Raw genomic sequence first — 14,710 nt, 5'->3', positions numbered from 1 at the left:
ATGTGACCAAAAATCATAAATTCTGGCGTTCAGAATTTTTTTATTTTTGTTTATGCCGTTCACTGGGCATGATCAATAATGTTATATTTTAATAGTTTGCATATGTAGCAATACAACATGTTTGATTTTTCTATTGTTACTTGGAAAAAAGAAAAAATTATGTACACATTTTTTAAGTCCCTCTAGGGAACTGTTATAAGCAATCATTAGATTGCTTAAACTGATCAATGCTATAGGTTATAGCATAAAATTGTTAGATTGGTGCTCTGCTTATACAGTCTGGCTGAGGCGGACTGTATCAGCAGTTACTATGGCAAGAAAGGTGGCCTAGTAAAGGCCTTCAGCTGCCATAGTAACCAGTCGGCGCTTAACGTTGTTGGGGGTGACGATTGGTCATGGATAGGAGAGGCACCAATCACTTACCATATAAATGCTGTGATCGCTATTTATTGCGGCAATTAAATGGCTGACATTAGCATGATTGTTCATGTTGGTCATTGACAGGAGCAAATCCCCATAGCAAACCTATCCTGCTCTGGACATTTCCTGACACGGACAGAGGTGTCAGCAGAGAGCCCTGTGATCAGACTTAAAAGAACTACACAACTTCCTCAGCAGCTGATAAGTACTGGAAGGATTAATATTTTTAAATAGAAGCAATAGAATTTACAACTTTCTGGCAACAGTTGATTTAAAAAAAAAAAATTCCACCGGAGTACCCCTTTAACTCCTTAAGGATGCAGGGCGTACCTGTACATCCTGCGCCCGCTCCCGTGATATAACGCAGGGTTCGCGTCATATCAGGTTGGTCGGGACCTGTGGCTAATAGCGCGCATCACCGAACGCAGTGACGTGCTCTGTTAACCCTTTAAAGTTAAAAAAAATATGCTACCCGGCAGCTACCCGGGCTGATCGGGAACACCACGGTGAAACCGCAGTGTCCCGGTCAGCTGTATGGACACGAGGAGGGTCCCTACCTTCCTCCTCATTGTCCGATCGCCGAATGACTGCTCCGTGCCCGAGATCCAGGCAGGAGCAGTCAAGCGGCGATAACATTGATCAATGCTATGCTATGGCATAGAAGTGATCAGTGTAAGAGATCAGTGTGTGTTATGTTATAGTCCATATGGGGGCTATAAGATTGTAAAAAAAAAGTGAAAAAAAAAAGTTAATAAAGATCATTTATCCCCTCCCCTAATAAAAGTTTGAATCACCCCCCATTCACCCCCCATTTAAAAAAAATAAATAAAAAGTTGTAAATAAACATAAAAATAAACATATGTGGTAATGCCACGTGCGTAATTGTCCTAACTAGAAATATATATCGTTAATTTAACCGAACGGTCAATGGCGTACGTGCAAAAAAATTCCAACGTCCAAGTATTTTTGGTCATTTATACCATAAAAAAATGTATAAAAAGCGATCAAAAAGTGCGATCAAAACAAAAATGGTACCAATAAAAACTTCCGATCACAGCGCAAAAAATAAGCCCTGTACGCAGAAAAATAAAAAAGTTATAGGGCTCAGAATATGACAATTTTAAACGTATAAATTTTCCTACATGTAGTTATGATTTTTTTCAGAAGTAATACCAAATTAAACCTATTATAAGTAGGATATCATTTTAACCATATGGACCTACAGAATAAGAATGAAGATAAGGTGTAATTTTTACCCAAAAACGTACTGCGTAAACACGGAAGCCCGCCAAAAAAATACAAAATGGGATTTTTTCTTCAATTTCGTTGCACAATAATTTTTATTTTTTTTTGGGTAAAATTACTGATGTTATTACAAAGTCGATTTGGTGGCACAAAAAACAAGCCATCATATGGGTCTGCAGGTGCAAAATTTTAAGGATTATGATTTTTAAAAGGTGAGGAGGAAAAAAACTAAAGTGCATAAATGGAAAAACCCTGAGTCCTTAAGGGGTTAAATGGAAAGTGTCATCAGAAAATGACCTATTGAATAAATCAAGTTTTCATTTTAAACATATTTTCAGCATTGGACGTGGTTGGCCCATAAGGCTTACATCCGCGGACGCCTGATCTCTACGGCCTCGGGTATTAAGCGAGATAGGTCTAGAGTCCAGGCGGCCTTGGAAGCCAGATTGTCTAGATTGGTTTTTGCCCATCAGCAGGATCCTACCCCCTATCTTTATAAGTCTATTGCGGACACTAGGTTGCAATTGGATGCCCTGCTTTCTACTAAGGTTGAGAAAGCTTTGAGGTGGACGGGTGCAACCTATTATAGGTTGGCTAATAAACCTGACAGGTTGCTCGCGGCTATGCTTAAGAAGACTTCCTCGTTTAACCGGGTGCATAGTGTTCAGTTGAGACCTGGCCTCTGCACATCCCACCCTGATCGTATTTATGAGGCTTTTTCTTCCTTCTATTCTCACCTCTACTCGGCTCCTCCTTCTCCCCCCAATTATTCTGCTTCTTTCAATGCCTTTTTCTCTCAATTGTCTCTCCCATCTTTATCTGCTTTGGACTGGGAGGCCTTGAACGGACCCATCACAGTGGAGGAGGTAGAACGGGCCATTGACCATCTTAAATTGGGCAAGTCTCCCGGCCCGGACGGATTTTCTGCCTCCTACTTTAAAACTTTTTCCTCTTTGCTAATTCCTCATCTTGTTTCCTTTTTCAACTCTCTTTTTTTCTGGCGCCAAACCTCCCTCTGAATTTCTTGATGCTTTGATCACTGTCTTGCCTAAACCCTCTAAGGACCACACTCTACCCTCTAACTATCGTCCTATCTCTCTTCTTAATGTCGATTCTAAACTACTTACTTCTATTCTTGCTTCTAGACTTAATTCCTATTTGCCCTCTCTTGTCCACCAAGACCAGGTGGGATTTATTCCAAGCCGACAAGCCCCAGATAATATTAGGAAGATCTTGAACCTTATCAACTATTCAGATTTAACTAAAACTCCCATGCTTGCCCTAGCGCTAGATATAGAAAAGGCCTTTGATACGGTCTCGTGGCCCTACCTGTTTCAGGTACTGTCAAAATTTGGCATTTCTGGTCCCTTTGTTAGCATGTTGCGTAGCATTTATTCGGCCCCAACGGCCTACTTGAAGCTGCCCTCCACTTCACCCTCATCTATATCTATAGGGAGGGGAACGCGCCAGGGATGCCCCCTCTCACCGGCGCTTTTTGCGCTCGTGATGGAGCCCTTGGCGGTTGCTATTAGAGACAATGTTGACATTAAGGGCCTTGTGGTGGGTTCGATGGAATATAAAACTAGTCTATTTGCAGATGACCTTTTCCTGACGTTAACGAATCCTTTAGTTACTTTACCTAATTTACTCACCCTCTTGGATAGGTTTGCTGGGCTGTCGGGGTTGAAGGTGAATGTGGCTAAATCGGAGGTTATGTATTGCAATGTCCCACCTATGACACGTCAATTGATTTCATAAAATTTTGGATTTCATGATTCCTCCCAGGGCCTGTCCTATCTAGGTGTTAATCTTACTACATCCCTTAAAACTTTATATGCGGCGAACTATCCTCCACTATTTCGCTCTATTAGAGCGGATCTCACTAAGTGGACAGTACCCCATATCTCGTGGATAGGTCGCATAAATGTATACAAAATGGTTATTCTTCCACGCATCCTGTATTTGTTCCGCTCCCTTCCCATCCCGGTAGTGAAAAAAGACATATGCTCTCTTCAACACACTATTTCCCATTACATCTGGAATGGTAGACGACCCCGCATTAATAAGACTGTTATGCATTATCATAAAAGGGTGGGTGGTCTATCGGTTCCCAACCTGCTGAAATATTACTATGCTGCTCGCCTAGCCCAATTGGCCCTCACACACGCCACACAGAATGCCCCTAGATAGGTGGGTTGGAGGCATCCCTTATCTCTCCCTACTCTTTTTCCGCCTTGATGTGGTCCTCTTGTCCTGTCTCAGCTCTTCTCTCCTCTTTGGCGCAAATCACTCTGTTTTCCTTGTCTCTTTGGCGTCTGGTCCGCTTCAAATTCCGTCTGCAATCCCCTATACCTCCCCTTTCTTTCTAATCCCTCTTTTCAACCTGGCATTTCCACCGCCTTATATTCCTGGTGGCGCTCTGCTAAACTAACTAAATTATCTGACCTGCTGGTGGGTAAACAATTGATCACCATAACACAACTCTGCTCTATACATACACTCCCACCTGGGGAATATTTACGGGCCCTTCAAATCCTATCATATTACTCCTCTTTGGGACCTAAGGGCTTTAGGGTGAACACTACATTCTATGGAGCAGCCTTGCTTTATGGTCCTACGTTGCCAGGCATGCTTTCTCGCATTTATGCTCATCTAAATGCCTCCCCTACTGATACTAAACTGCGCTTCATGGTAGCCTGGGAACGTGACCTACATGTGACCCTATCTTTGCCCCAATGGCATGCTTGTTGCACGGCTATTAGTAAGGGTAGTTGGCAGGTCTCCTTAATGGAGACATCTATTAAAATCCTACATAGAGTCTATATGGTCCCTTTTAGATTGCACACACTTTACCCATCGGTGTCTCCTCTTTGCTTCAGGGGATGTCAGACTAATGGTTCTATGCATCATATTTGGTGGAGCTGCCCTACGGTAGCACAATTGTGGAGAAGGGTTCATACGGTCCTGGTAGATTTATTTGGTGAACGCATGCCCAGTTCCCCATCTTTTTGTCTTTTAAGCAACAGACCCAGTAGGATGCCATTCCGCACCTTTCGAATGGCTCAATTCATTCTTATGGCTACTAGGATACATATTGCGGCCCAATGGAAATCCCCGTTATTGTCATTTCAGAAGGTTATCGATAGAGTTAACTTTATTATGCTTTGTGAAAAACTGTCTGCCATTCGTGAGAACAGGGTAGAATATTTTGATAAATTATGGGAAGAATGGCAGGCCTCCTCTTATTGCCCACCTATACAGAATTGCCTTTCTCTATATTGAACTGGGGGGCGGGGAATTTTCCTAGGTATCATATGTGCTTGAGGTGACTGTTTGGGACGACCGATCCTGCCATTAACCTGTATCTGTATTGTTTTCCATGCATATGTGATATATTCTTTCTGTGCGAAACTACGAGATGATGTAACCTCCATGTTCTCTGTTTTATCTGTTATTATGTGATTTTATGCTTGAAGAGGCATTTTACTATTTAACTTTTGCCTTTTGTACTGCTATCATTATTCATTTCAATAAAAGATTCTTGGTTTGACTGTTAACCATATTTTCAGAAATGTTTTTTTCTAATTTTCCATTTTACTTTTGCATGTGTTCTGCCAGACTCCTCTTGTTGTGGCTTTCCAAGAACAAAAGGATTGGGTAGTCCAACATGCACAATCCTTCTCTTCCCAGGTTTAGTCAACTCTTTTTTAAAGTGTATGTGGTTCTTACGTGTGTTTATTTTAATGTGCATGTGGGCCTTAAGTGTATCTATTAAAATTTTGCATACGATAAGTTCATGCATAGTAAACAAGTCACATTTCTTTTGCCATTTTGCTGTGATCAGAAGAAGCTCTAGGAAACATTTCTGTAAAATACTTGTTGGTAAATCCCACTGTAAATATTGTTACTGATGTTTACACATTTTGCTATACCACACTTTCCCCTACTGAAAAAGAAATGAAAAAGAAATTGCAAAAAAGGACTGTAAAATTAAACTGTAAATGCGTGAAAAATATCTTATCTTAGGTTGGCTGTAAACTGGAAAGCATTTTTTGTTATGATTTTAAATGTGTGTATGTGTGTATGTATGTATGTTCCAGCATCACTTCTGTCACGATTCGGCTGGCTGGAGGTGGATCCTCTGTGCCAGAGAGGGATTGGCGTGGACCGTGTTGGTGGACCGGTTCTAAGTTGCTACTGGTATTCACCAGAGCCCGCCGCAAAGCGGGATGGTCTTGCAGCGGCGGTAGCAACCAGGTCGTATCCACCAGCAACGGCTCAACCTCTCTGACTGCTGAAGATAGGCGCGGTACAAGGAAGTAGACAAGAGCAAGGTCGGACGTAGCAGAAGGTCAGGGCAGGCAGCAAGGATCGTAGTCAGGGGCAACGGCAGGAGGTCTGGAACACAGGCTAGGAACACACAAGGGAACGCTTTCACTGGCACAATGGCAACAAGATCCGGCGAGGGAGTGCAGGGGAAGTGAGGATAAGTAGAAAGTGCACAGGTGAGAATACTGATTAGGCCTGCTGCGCCAATCAGTGGCGCAGCGGCCCTTTAAATCGCAGAGACCCGGCGCGCGCGCGCCCTAAGGAGCGGGGCCGCGCGCGCCGGGACAACACAGACGGGGAACGGGTCAGGTACGGGAGCCGAGATGCGCATCGCGAGCGGGCACGTCCCGCATCGCGAATCGCATCCCGGCTGGGAGTAATATCGCAGCGCACCCGGTCAGCAGGTCTGACCGGGGCGCTGCGAATGAGAGAACGCTGCGAGCGCTCCGGGGAGGAGCGGGGACCCGGAGCGCTCGGCGTAACAACTTCCAAATGGCTGAAGATATTGCCATGAAACTTGCCACCCATGTTACTTATATATGTCAACAACAAACATGACCGGTTTGCAGAAGGACAATGTCAGAGGTATGAAAAATAGTTATATCTTTTATTCATGCAACGCGCTTCTGGGTATTTAAAACACTTTCATCAGGCATGATACAACAACGAAGGAGGTAGACTTATATACACAAAAGACAATTACTTCATCACCGGAAATGACGTATCAGAAATCCAAGGAGAACATCATAAGGCAAGGAAATATATATATTTAACATACAAAAGAATTATAATAAAAATAAGAAATAGAATAATTTTATGGTTAAAAAACAGTTTAAGGATAATTATTCATTAATAAAAAATATGTATCGATATTAAGATTCAGTCCTTTCGTTGTTGTACCATGCCTGATGAAAGGGTTTTAAATACCCAGAAACGTGTTGCAACAATAAAAGATAAAACTACGTCTCATACCTCTGACGTTGTCCTTCTGCAAACCAGTCATCCAGCAGCGCGATCGAAGCTTTCGTTCTCTTTCATTTCTTTCATTGTCCATTTCATGGTATCGGCGGGGGAAGCCGCACCAGGTGACCATTCATCACATGCCTCTTTAAGTGTTGTGCCTGGATTCTGCACAACCGGTCCAGGTGAGCGAGTTTCGAATCAAGCTCATACCACAACCTATTTTGGTGATTCCACACAAGGAAACACTTTGTGTTTTATGTCTTCAACAACAAACATAGGATAGGTAATTTAACGCTTACCCCTCCCAATTTGCAATGGTCGGGGTTTTTGTTTAAAGCCACATACAGGTCTATGGGAAATATATGTTACTGCATAACTTCCAAACACCTGTAGATATTTCAATAATACTCAGTTACATGTTACTTATATGTCCACTAAAAATATAGGATATTTAATTTAATCCTAACCAACCCTCATTTGCGAAGGTCGGGGTTTTTATTTAAAGTCCAATGCAATTCTATGGGAAATGTATGTTCCAGCATAATATTTCGATAATACTTGGTCACATGTTACTTATATGTCAAATAAAGATATATAATAGTTAAATTAACCCTAATCTCCCCCTTATGTGAAGGATTGGGTTTTTGTTTCAAGTCCCATACAAGTATATAGGACTTCTGGTGCCTTACTCCACAAATTCCGCTCTGCTTCTCCTGATGAATGCATCAGTCCGGCTGGCAAGCCACACCCTCCCCGCATTCCATGCCCCATCTTGAAAAGACACACCCACCCTTGAGAACAGGATATTGGGAAGGGATAAGAGGTGGGATATGGGGACTGGATATGATGTTGGGTTATGAGTTTGGATATGGGGACAGGATGTGAGGACAAGATATGAGGTTGGGATATGGGGATGGGACATGAGGATGGGATATGAGGACAGAATATGAGGTCGGAATATGAGGTCTGGATATGGGAAATGAGGTCGGGATATGGGGGCAGGATATGAAGATGGGATATGAGGTCAGGATATAGGGATAGGATATGAGGATGGGATATGGGGACAGGATATGAGGAAAAAATATAAGGACAGGATATGAGGATGGGATATTAGGACGGGATACAAGGTCGGAATAAGAGGAGGGGATTTGCGGTCAGGATATGAGGACTTTGCTTTTCCTCCCCCACAAGGATTAGGTAGGAAATACCGGGCAGCGCCGGGTACTCAGCTAGTAAAATAATAATCCTAAAGTTCACACTAAGGAAACAGTGGCCAGAGGAAGTGCATGCAGAGTATCCCCTCTGTCGTCTTTTTGTATTGAACCTCTGCTGCATGTTGCTCTTTTGTAATATAGAAGCAAGAAGTCTTCCCCTAGATGGCGAGTGCCACAACTTTTTTTCTGTATTCTTTATTGACAAAGGGGCTATCCTAGTGGATTCCAGAGGAAGATTGAACATGTACTATCTTCCAAGCCTTGCAACAGAACTTATAGGGGTACTCCACTGGAAAATATTTTTTATCAACTGCCAGAAGGTGAAACAGATTTGTAAATTACTTCTATTAAAAAAAATCTTAATCCTTCCAGTAAATATATCAGCTGGTGTATGATCCACAGGAAGTTCTTTTATTTTTGAATTTCCTTTCTGTCTGACCACAGTGCTCTCAGCTGACACCTCTGTCCATGTCAGGAACTGTCCAGAGCAGGAACAAATCCCCATAGAAAACCTATCCTGCACTGGACAGTTCCTGATATGGACAGAGGTGTCAGCAGAGAGTACTGTGGTCAGGCAGATAGGAAATTCAAAAATAAAAGAACTTTCTGTGGAGCCTACAGCAGCTGATAAGTACTGGAAGGATTAAGGTTTTTTAATAGAAGTAATTTACAAATCTGTTTAACTTTCTGGCACCAGTTGATTTAAAAATGCAATACCCCTATAAAGGGGTGCTACAGTGAAGTTCTTTTCTTTTTAAATGTATTTTCTGTCTGACCACAGTGCTTTCTGCTGACACCTCTGTCTGTCTCAGGAACTGCCAAGAGTAGCAGCAAGTCCCCATAGCAAAGCTATCCTGCTCTTGACAGTTCCTGAGACAGACAGAGGTGTCAGCAGAGAGCACCGTGGTCAGACAGAAAAGAAAAGAACTTCCTCTGTATATACAGCAGCTGATAAATACTGGAAGGGTTAAGATAAATAGAAGTAATTTACAAATCTGTTTAACTTTCTGGCATCAGTTGATTTAAAAAGAAAATTAGTTTTTCACAGGATTACCCCTTGTGAACCGAGCAGCGGAACTTGAAATCAAGAGGAGGGTGCTGCTAGTAGAATCTCAGTAGTGTGAACATACCCCGTAGAAAGAGACTGTGAGGCTCATATGTCTTTTTTTTTCCTCTCCCTTTCCAAAAGAACTTCAATAAAATACAGTGCTGTTTCCCTACAATGTAACATACTGCTTACCTGTCACCTTTTTAATTAAAGTTAACCCTTGGCTTTGTAGCACTGCACAGTAGAAATCCCTATACAAGGTAAAGTAATTGCATAACCCACTGAACCTTTATACTAATATGTTCTGACTTGGAGACAGATTTTCAGATTTCTGCTGCTCCGCACTTTCTGGGGTCAGGAACAATGTGAGGCATGGTCTGCTCAGCCAATCAGCAGCTGAGGCGGGACACCACTGCGATGTGCAATTGGCTAAGCAGACCTTTTCTTGTGCCAACCCCAACCCAAAAAAGTGCTGCACACGAGGCCCTGGCTTTGTGAGAACGGCGACGGGGATCGAGAAAGGAGAATACGTTTTTTCATTTTTTATTTTTTTCCAACAGCCTGAGCCTACGGTATATACAAAATTTCCTATTCGCTTTCTCCAGGTCCTACGCAGGGACCCCGAGAGCAGGGGACAATTATCCATCAATCGATGGAGTGGCAGCATGGATATCCATTTTTATGGGGGTTTTGAACATTGCCACGCTCAACATTTGGGCAGACTAGATGGGAAAACTGATTCTTATCTGCTGACACATTCTATGTTACATTGTTTAGAGGGAGTGACTAAAACATTGGCTGTGCACCATTCATTTGTTCTCATGATCTGTGGGGGTCCTACTGGTCAGACTGCCTATGTTCATGTAGTTATCCCGTCTTTTGTATAGGGCAGTGTTGGCCAACCAGGGTGCTTCCAGCTGTTGCAAATCTACAACTCCCAGCTAGCCCGGAAAGCCTTTCACTGTCCGGGCATGCTGGGAGTTGTAGCTTTGCAACAGCTGGAGGAACCCTGGATGGAAAAAACTGGTACAGGGGGATAACTTGTAATCTTAGTATAACCCGTTTAACCTACAATGGACATATGGGGATGTTGGGCAGTATAACACAAGCTTTATACCCCCCTGCTCCCCTTTATTAGGGCACCTTATACCCTAAAATATAAGGCTCTGTCTGGTGACAGATAATATTTAAAGGAAAAAGACAAATCACAAACATGAAAGAAGTTTTAGCAAAATCTCACAATCCCCAGCTAGAAAATAATACTAGTGAGGAGAAGACTTTTGTAAGTATTGTGTGGCCAGTTAGTTGATAGAGCTAGAAACACTTTATTTTGTTCAATAGATAGCTGTAATACATTGCAGAACTAATATTTTACATTACAGGCGCTTTATGTAGCACTGGGGTTCCACAGATGTACTAAAATAGAACTTCAATAAAACAGATTTACCTCCAACATGCAAGGTATTCTTCAGAGACCACAGGTACAGCTCAGTCAGGCAGAAAGACATCTGTGAAAGAGAAATAGGTTTGATCAAAGAAAGGAACAACATGTGCAAATGAATGGCCCTTATTATCAGCTATCACAGCATACACATCCATACAGGGCCTGGACCGGAGGCATCAGCTACAACCGGCCACAAATCAATGAGAAAAAATCTTTCCTGGACATTCATAGGAAGGAAGGAGAAAGAAAACCTTTACATGGAATGGTGGGATCACTGCAAGCCGCACAAAGGACTAAATTATAGAGCATTATCTCCTATTATATACATTTGAACTAACATACACAAACAGAGTAAGTAGGAAATATACACAATATGGAAAACAAATACACAAAGAGATATACATAGTACACCTACAGGAGATCTCCAGACATCCCATTCTAAACCCAAAAGAATTAATATGGAGCAGGTACCCCCTTTAGGCTATGTTCATACGGGCGAATGTCCGCAGACAGTGGAGTGCCGGCAGAACCTAGACGGCAATGCATTTCCATACAGGCTCCACAGAAAGAATAAACATGTCTATTCTTTCTACGGACTCCGGAATCAGGATTTCACCGTGTGCACAGTGCAGCAGAATCCACTGAAAACAATGCTGCAGCAATAACTGTGGCTGGTGTTTGGTCTGTGGTGTCTAAGCGTTTTCCTCAGCCTGTGGTTTCCCTGAGGGCCCCGTTATGGGAAAACCCTCATCTGCCCCAATTGTTTGATTTACCGTCTGCCAGTTTCTGGAGTAGACATGGTGTTAAATTTATGGTGCACTTGCTTGAGAGGATCATACCCTTCTGTCCTTTGTTGATATGCAATCTAAATTAAATGTTCCCCTTCCTTTTTCCAGTACCTTCATCTGAGGCATGCGATTATGGCACTTTTTAATTCACTTCTTGTAACGTCTGAATTTTCTAAGGTACAGCTGCTCTTGGGCACTGTGGACCTATCCAAGCCACTTACTCAGGCCTATGCGCTCTTGCAATAAACAAGGCCAAGCCCCTTTGCTAACGCCTTCTCCAAGTGCGATCTGCCTGTGCTTGGATTGAAAAAATTGAATCAGATGGAGAATATAAGCAAAAAGAAGAATAGCCAGCACAACAACCTAATACACGGGTGCACACTGCTGTGGCAGATACAGAGTATACAAAAAAGAAGATTGCAGCAGCACACATTGGTCAAAAAAATTGAGGCTCTCAGCGCACCTTTTTGATCAAAAAACGTGTCCCCCATCTGCCACGGGGAGGTGGCCTCATTTAGGATGGGACCCTAACACACATTCTGAGCCTAACACTCAGATACCAACTCACCTGTGCTGGGCATATAGCCTCTGACTGGGTGACATGCTGGATCTATATACAATTTAAAACATCACCTGTGAGAAAGGGTGGTCAAAAAACAGTTAACATCAGTTAACATCAGCCAAAAAACGCTGCGGCCAGATGTTAACTGTAAATCAATGAAAAAAAAACGAAATTCTTTTTCCACTTTGCGTTTTTCAGTTTGCCATTTTTTCACTCTTTTTCAGCTCCTTGGCGGTTATGCAAAATCGCAGCATGTTGAGCCTATGGGGCTTTTTTCCCTGAAATCATGGCAAAATCATAGAAGTCTAAGGGAGTAAAAAAAGGGCAAGAAAAATACCATTGTGGGTTTTAACTTTGGCATTTTTGCAGGCGGTTTTTATTCTTTTTTGGACTTAATCGATTCAAAAAAGGGATGGAGATACCTTTAATAAAATGTTGTAGGGTACCATTAAAAAAAAATCATTAAAAAAATGGAAAAAAATTATATTTAATGAAATGTATCTTTTTTATAATAAAATTTTTATACATTTTTAAACAGGGATCAATTTATGTGGGCGGGCAGGGCATTAAAAATTTAGCCAACAATAATAAAAACGTAGTGTGTGTGCGTTTTTAACTTTTTATTCTTTAGTTTTTAAATTTTTTAGGTAGTACTACTACTCCCACACTGTGCCATGATGGGAGTAGTAGTACCTTTACTACTTGACAGATCTCTTCGGGTCTGTTGCGATCCTTCTGTATAATTTATAGATACGGCCGGCTTCTCTTCTATGGTCCCCTGCACTGCCGTATATATACTCCTATTCAGATTTCCCACAGAGATGTGATTGGCTGGAACCATCCGGCCAATCACAACTCTCTATGGGAATATGAATAGGTGTATATATACGGCAGTGCAGGGGACCATAGAAGAGAAGACGGACGCATCTATTCTATACATTATACAGGAGGATCCCAGCAGTTGTCAGGAGTGACACCCACTGTGATGGGTCCTTAACTGCAGGCACTACTACTCCCAACATGGAGCACACTCTGCTCCATGCTGGGAGCTGTAGTACCTGCATTAATAAACAGATCGCAATCAGAAGTTACACTTGCTGCGATCTGTCTATTAATGCAGGTACTAAAGCTTCCAGCATGGAGCAGAGTGGGCTCCATGTTGGGAGTAGTAGTACCTGCAGTTAAGGAAAGATCACACTGCATCTCTGCACTGTTCTCCGGCCAGTGATAAGAACAGAACATCACTCATTCATATTTCCCTCTGAGAGCGTGGATTGGCTGCAACCATCCCACTCTGGTCGTAAAATATGAATGAGCCAAAAATGCAATTTCCACCCAAATGCAAAAATGACAGAAAAAAACGTCAGACGCAGGAAATTGCACTGGTGTTTTTTTCTGTGAAAAAAGGCAGGAAATCCCAGCCTTTGCGTTATGACAGCTTTCACTCTTCTGGGAAGATTTTCTACAAGATTTCAGATGTGGCTTTGAAAATTTTTGCCCATTGATCCAGAAGAGCGTTTGTGAGGTCAGACAATGAAGTTGGTTGAAAAGGTCTGGCTTGTAATTTCTTTTAAGCTCATCCTAAGGCTATGTTTACTCTTTTAAGCTCATCCTAAGTATTAAGATATGTGGAATGTCAGACGGAAAATATTTTCCAGGTGGACAGTCCGCACATTTGAATGATACGGCAGGCGCTAGGATCGCTCGTAAATGCCCCATCTCATAGAGGGCAATGCATTTTCAAGCAGAATCCGCAGAAAGAATAGACAAGTCTAATCTTTCTGCAGACACCGGAAACATCTGCCATGCACAGTGCAGCAGAATCCTATTGAAATCAATGGGACTATGCTGCAGCGGAATGTCCGTGCGGAATATTCCTGTGGAATTCCGCCCAGACTACACTACCATTAACCCCTTTCCGCAATGGACGCTTACGAACGGCCATTTTTCCTGTCACTTAACGCAAATGGACGTTCATAAACATACAATACATTTTATATCACCATGTCCGGTGGCATGGTGATATAAACGTTATCGCAGCTGTTCTGAACAGCTGACCGATGCTACTATGCGGCTGGGGACCAATCAGAATGGTCCCCTGCTGATGAAAGCACACTGGTTGCAAAACAATGACAGTTTGTTACCTAACTTCAGCTGTTGCAAACTACAACTCCCAGCATGCACTGATAGACCCTACATGCTGGGAGTTGTAGTTTTGCAACAGCTGGAGGCACACTGGTTGCGAAACACTAAGTTAAGTAACAAACTCTGTGTTTTGCAAACAGTGCGCTTCCAGCTGTTGCCAAAGGGCATGCTGGTAGTGGTAGTTTTGCAACAGTTGGAGGTTTGCCGCCCCCCCCCCCCCCCACCATATGAATGTACAGGGTACATTCACACGGGCGGGGGTTTACGGCGAGTTTCACGCTGCAGCTAAAACTCCCAGCGGGAAACTCGCTGTAAACTCCCGCCCATGTGAATGTACCCTAAAAACACTACACTAAACACATAATAAAGGGTAAAACACTACATATACATATACCCCTACACAGTCCTCCACCCCCCCCCAAAAGAAAAAAAAAAAAAAAGATGTCTCATACGACACTGTTTCCAAAACAGAGCCTCCAGCTATTGCAAAACAACTCCCAGTATTGCAGGGCAGCCATTGATTGTCCAGGCATGCTGGGAGTTTTGCAACAG

At 42.6% G+C, this 14,710-nt stretch overlaps 1 protein-coding gene across 13 annotated transcripts in view; it reads right to left on the bottom strand.

The window, feature by feature from the left end:
• Window positions 1-14,710, bottom strand: part of WDPCP (WD repeat containing planar cell polarity effector) — a 361,777-nt gene that overhangs the window by 294,234 nt on the left and 52,833 nt on the right. For 6 of the 13 annotated variants that reach the window (XR_008891607.1, XR_008891606.1, XM_056567996.1 and 3 more), the window contains exons 1-2: window positions 11,563-11,691; window positions 10,667-10,727 (exon numbers count right to left, since the gene is read on the bottom strand). Coding sequence is in view for 11 of the 13 variants with exons in the window: in XM_056567996.1 (XP_056423971.1) it covers window positions 10,667-10,727; window positions 11,563-11,577 (76 nt within the window). In the remaining 2 variants the exon portion in view is untranslated. Of the gene's footprint in view, window positions 1-10,666; window positions 10,728-11,562; window positions 11,694-14,710 lie in introns of those variants that run through there. The other 7 variants (XM_056567997.1, XM_056567990.1, XM_056567998.1 and 4 more) reach the window with 3 other exon arrangements.

The sequence above is a fragment of the Hyla sarda genome, chromosome 3, assembly GCF_029499605.1.
Source record: "Hyla sarda isolate aHylSar1 chromosome 3, aHylSar1.hap1, whole genome shotgun sequence".
In the NCBI taxonomy this organism is placed as follows: Eukaryota; Metazoa; Chordata; class Amphibia; order Anura; family Hylidae; genus Hyla; species Hyla sarda.
The sequence above is the reverse complement of the archived record's forward strand: the minus strand, read 5'-3'. Positions and strand labels throughout refer to the sequence as shown.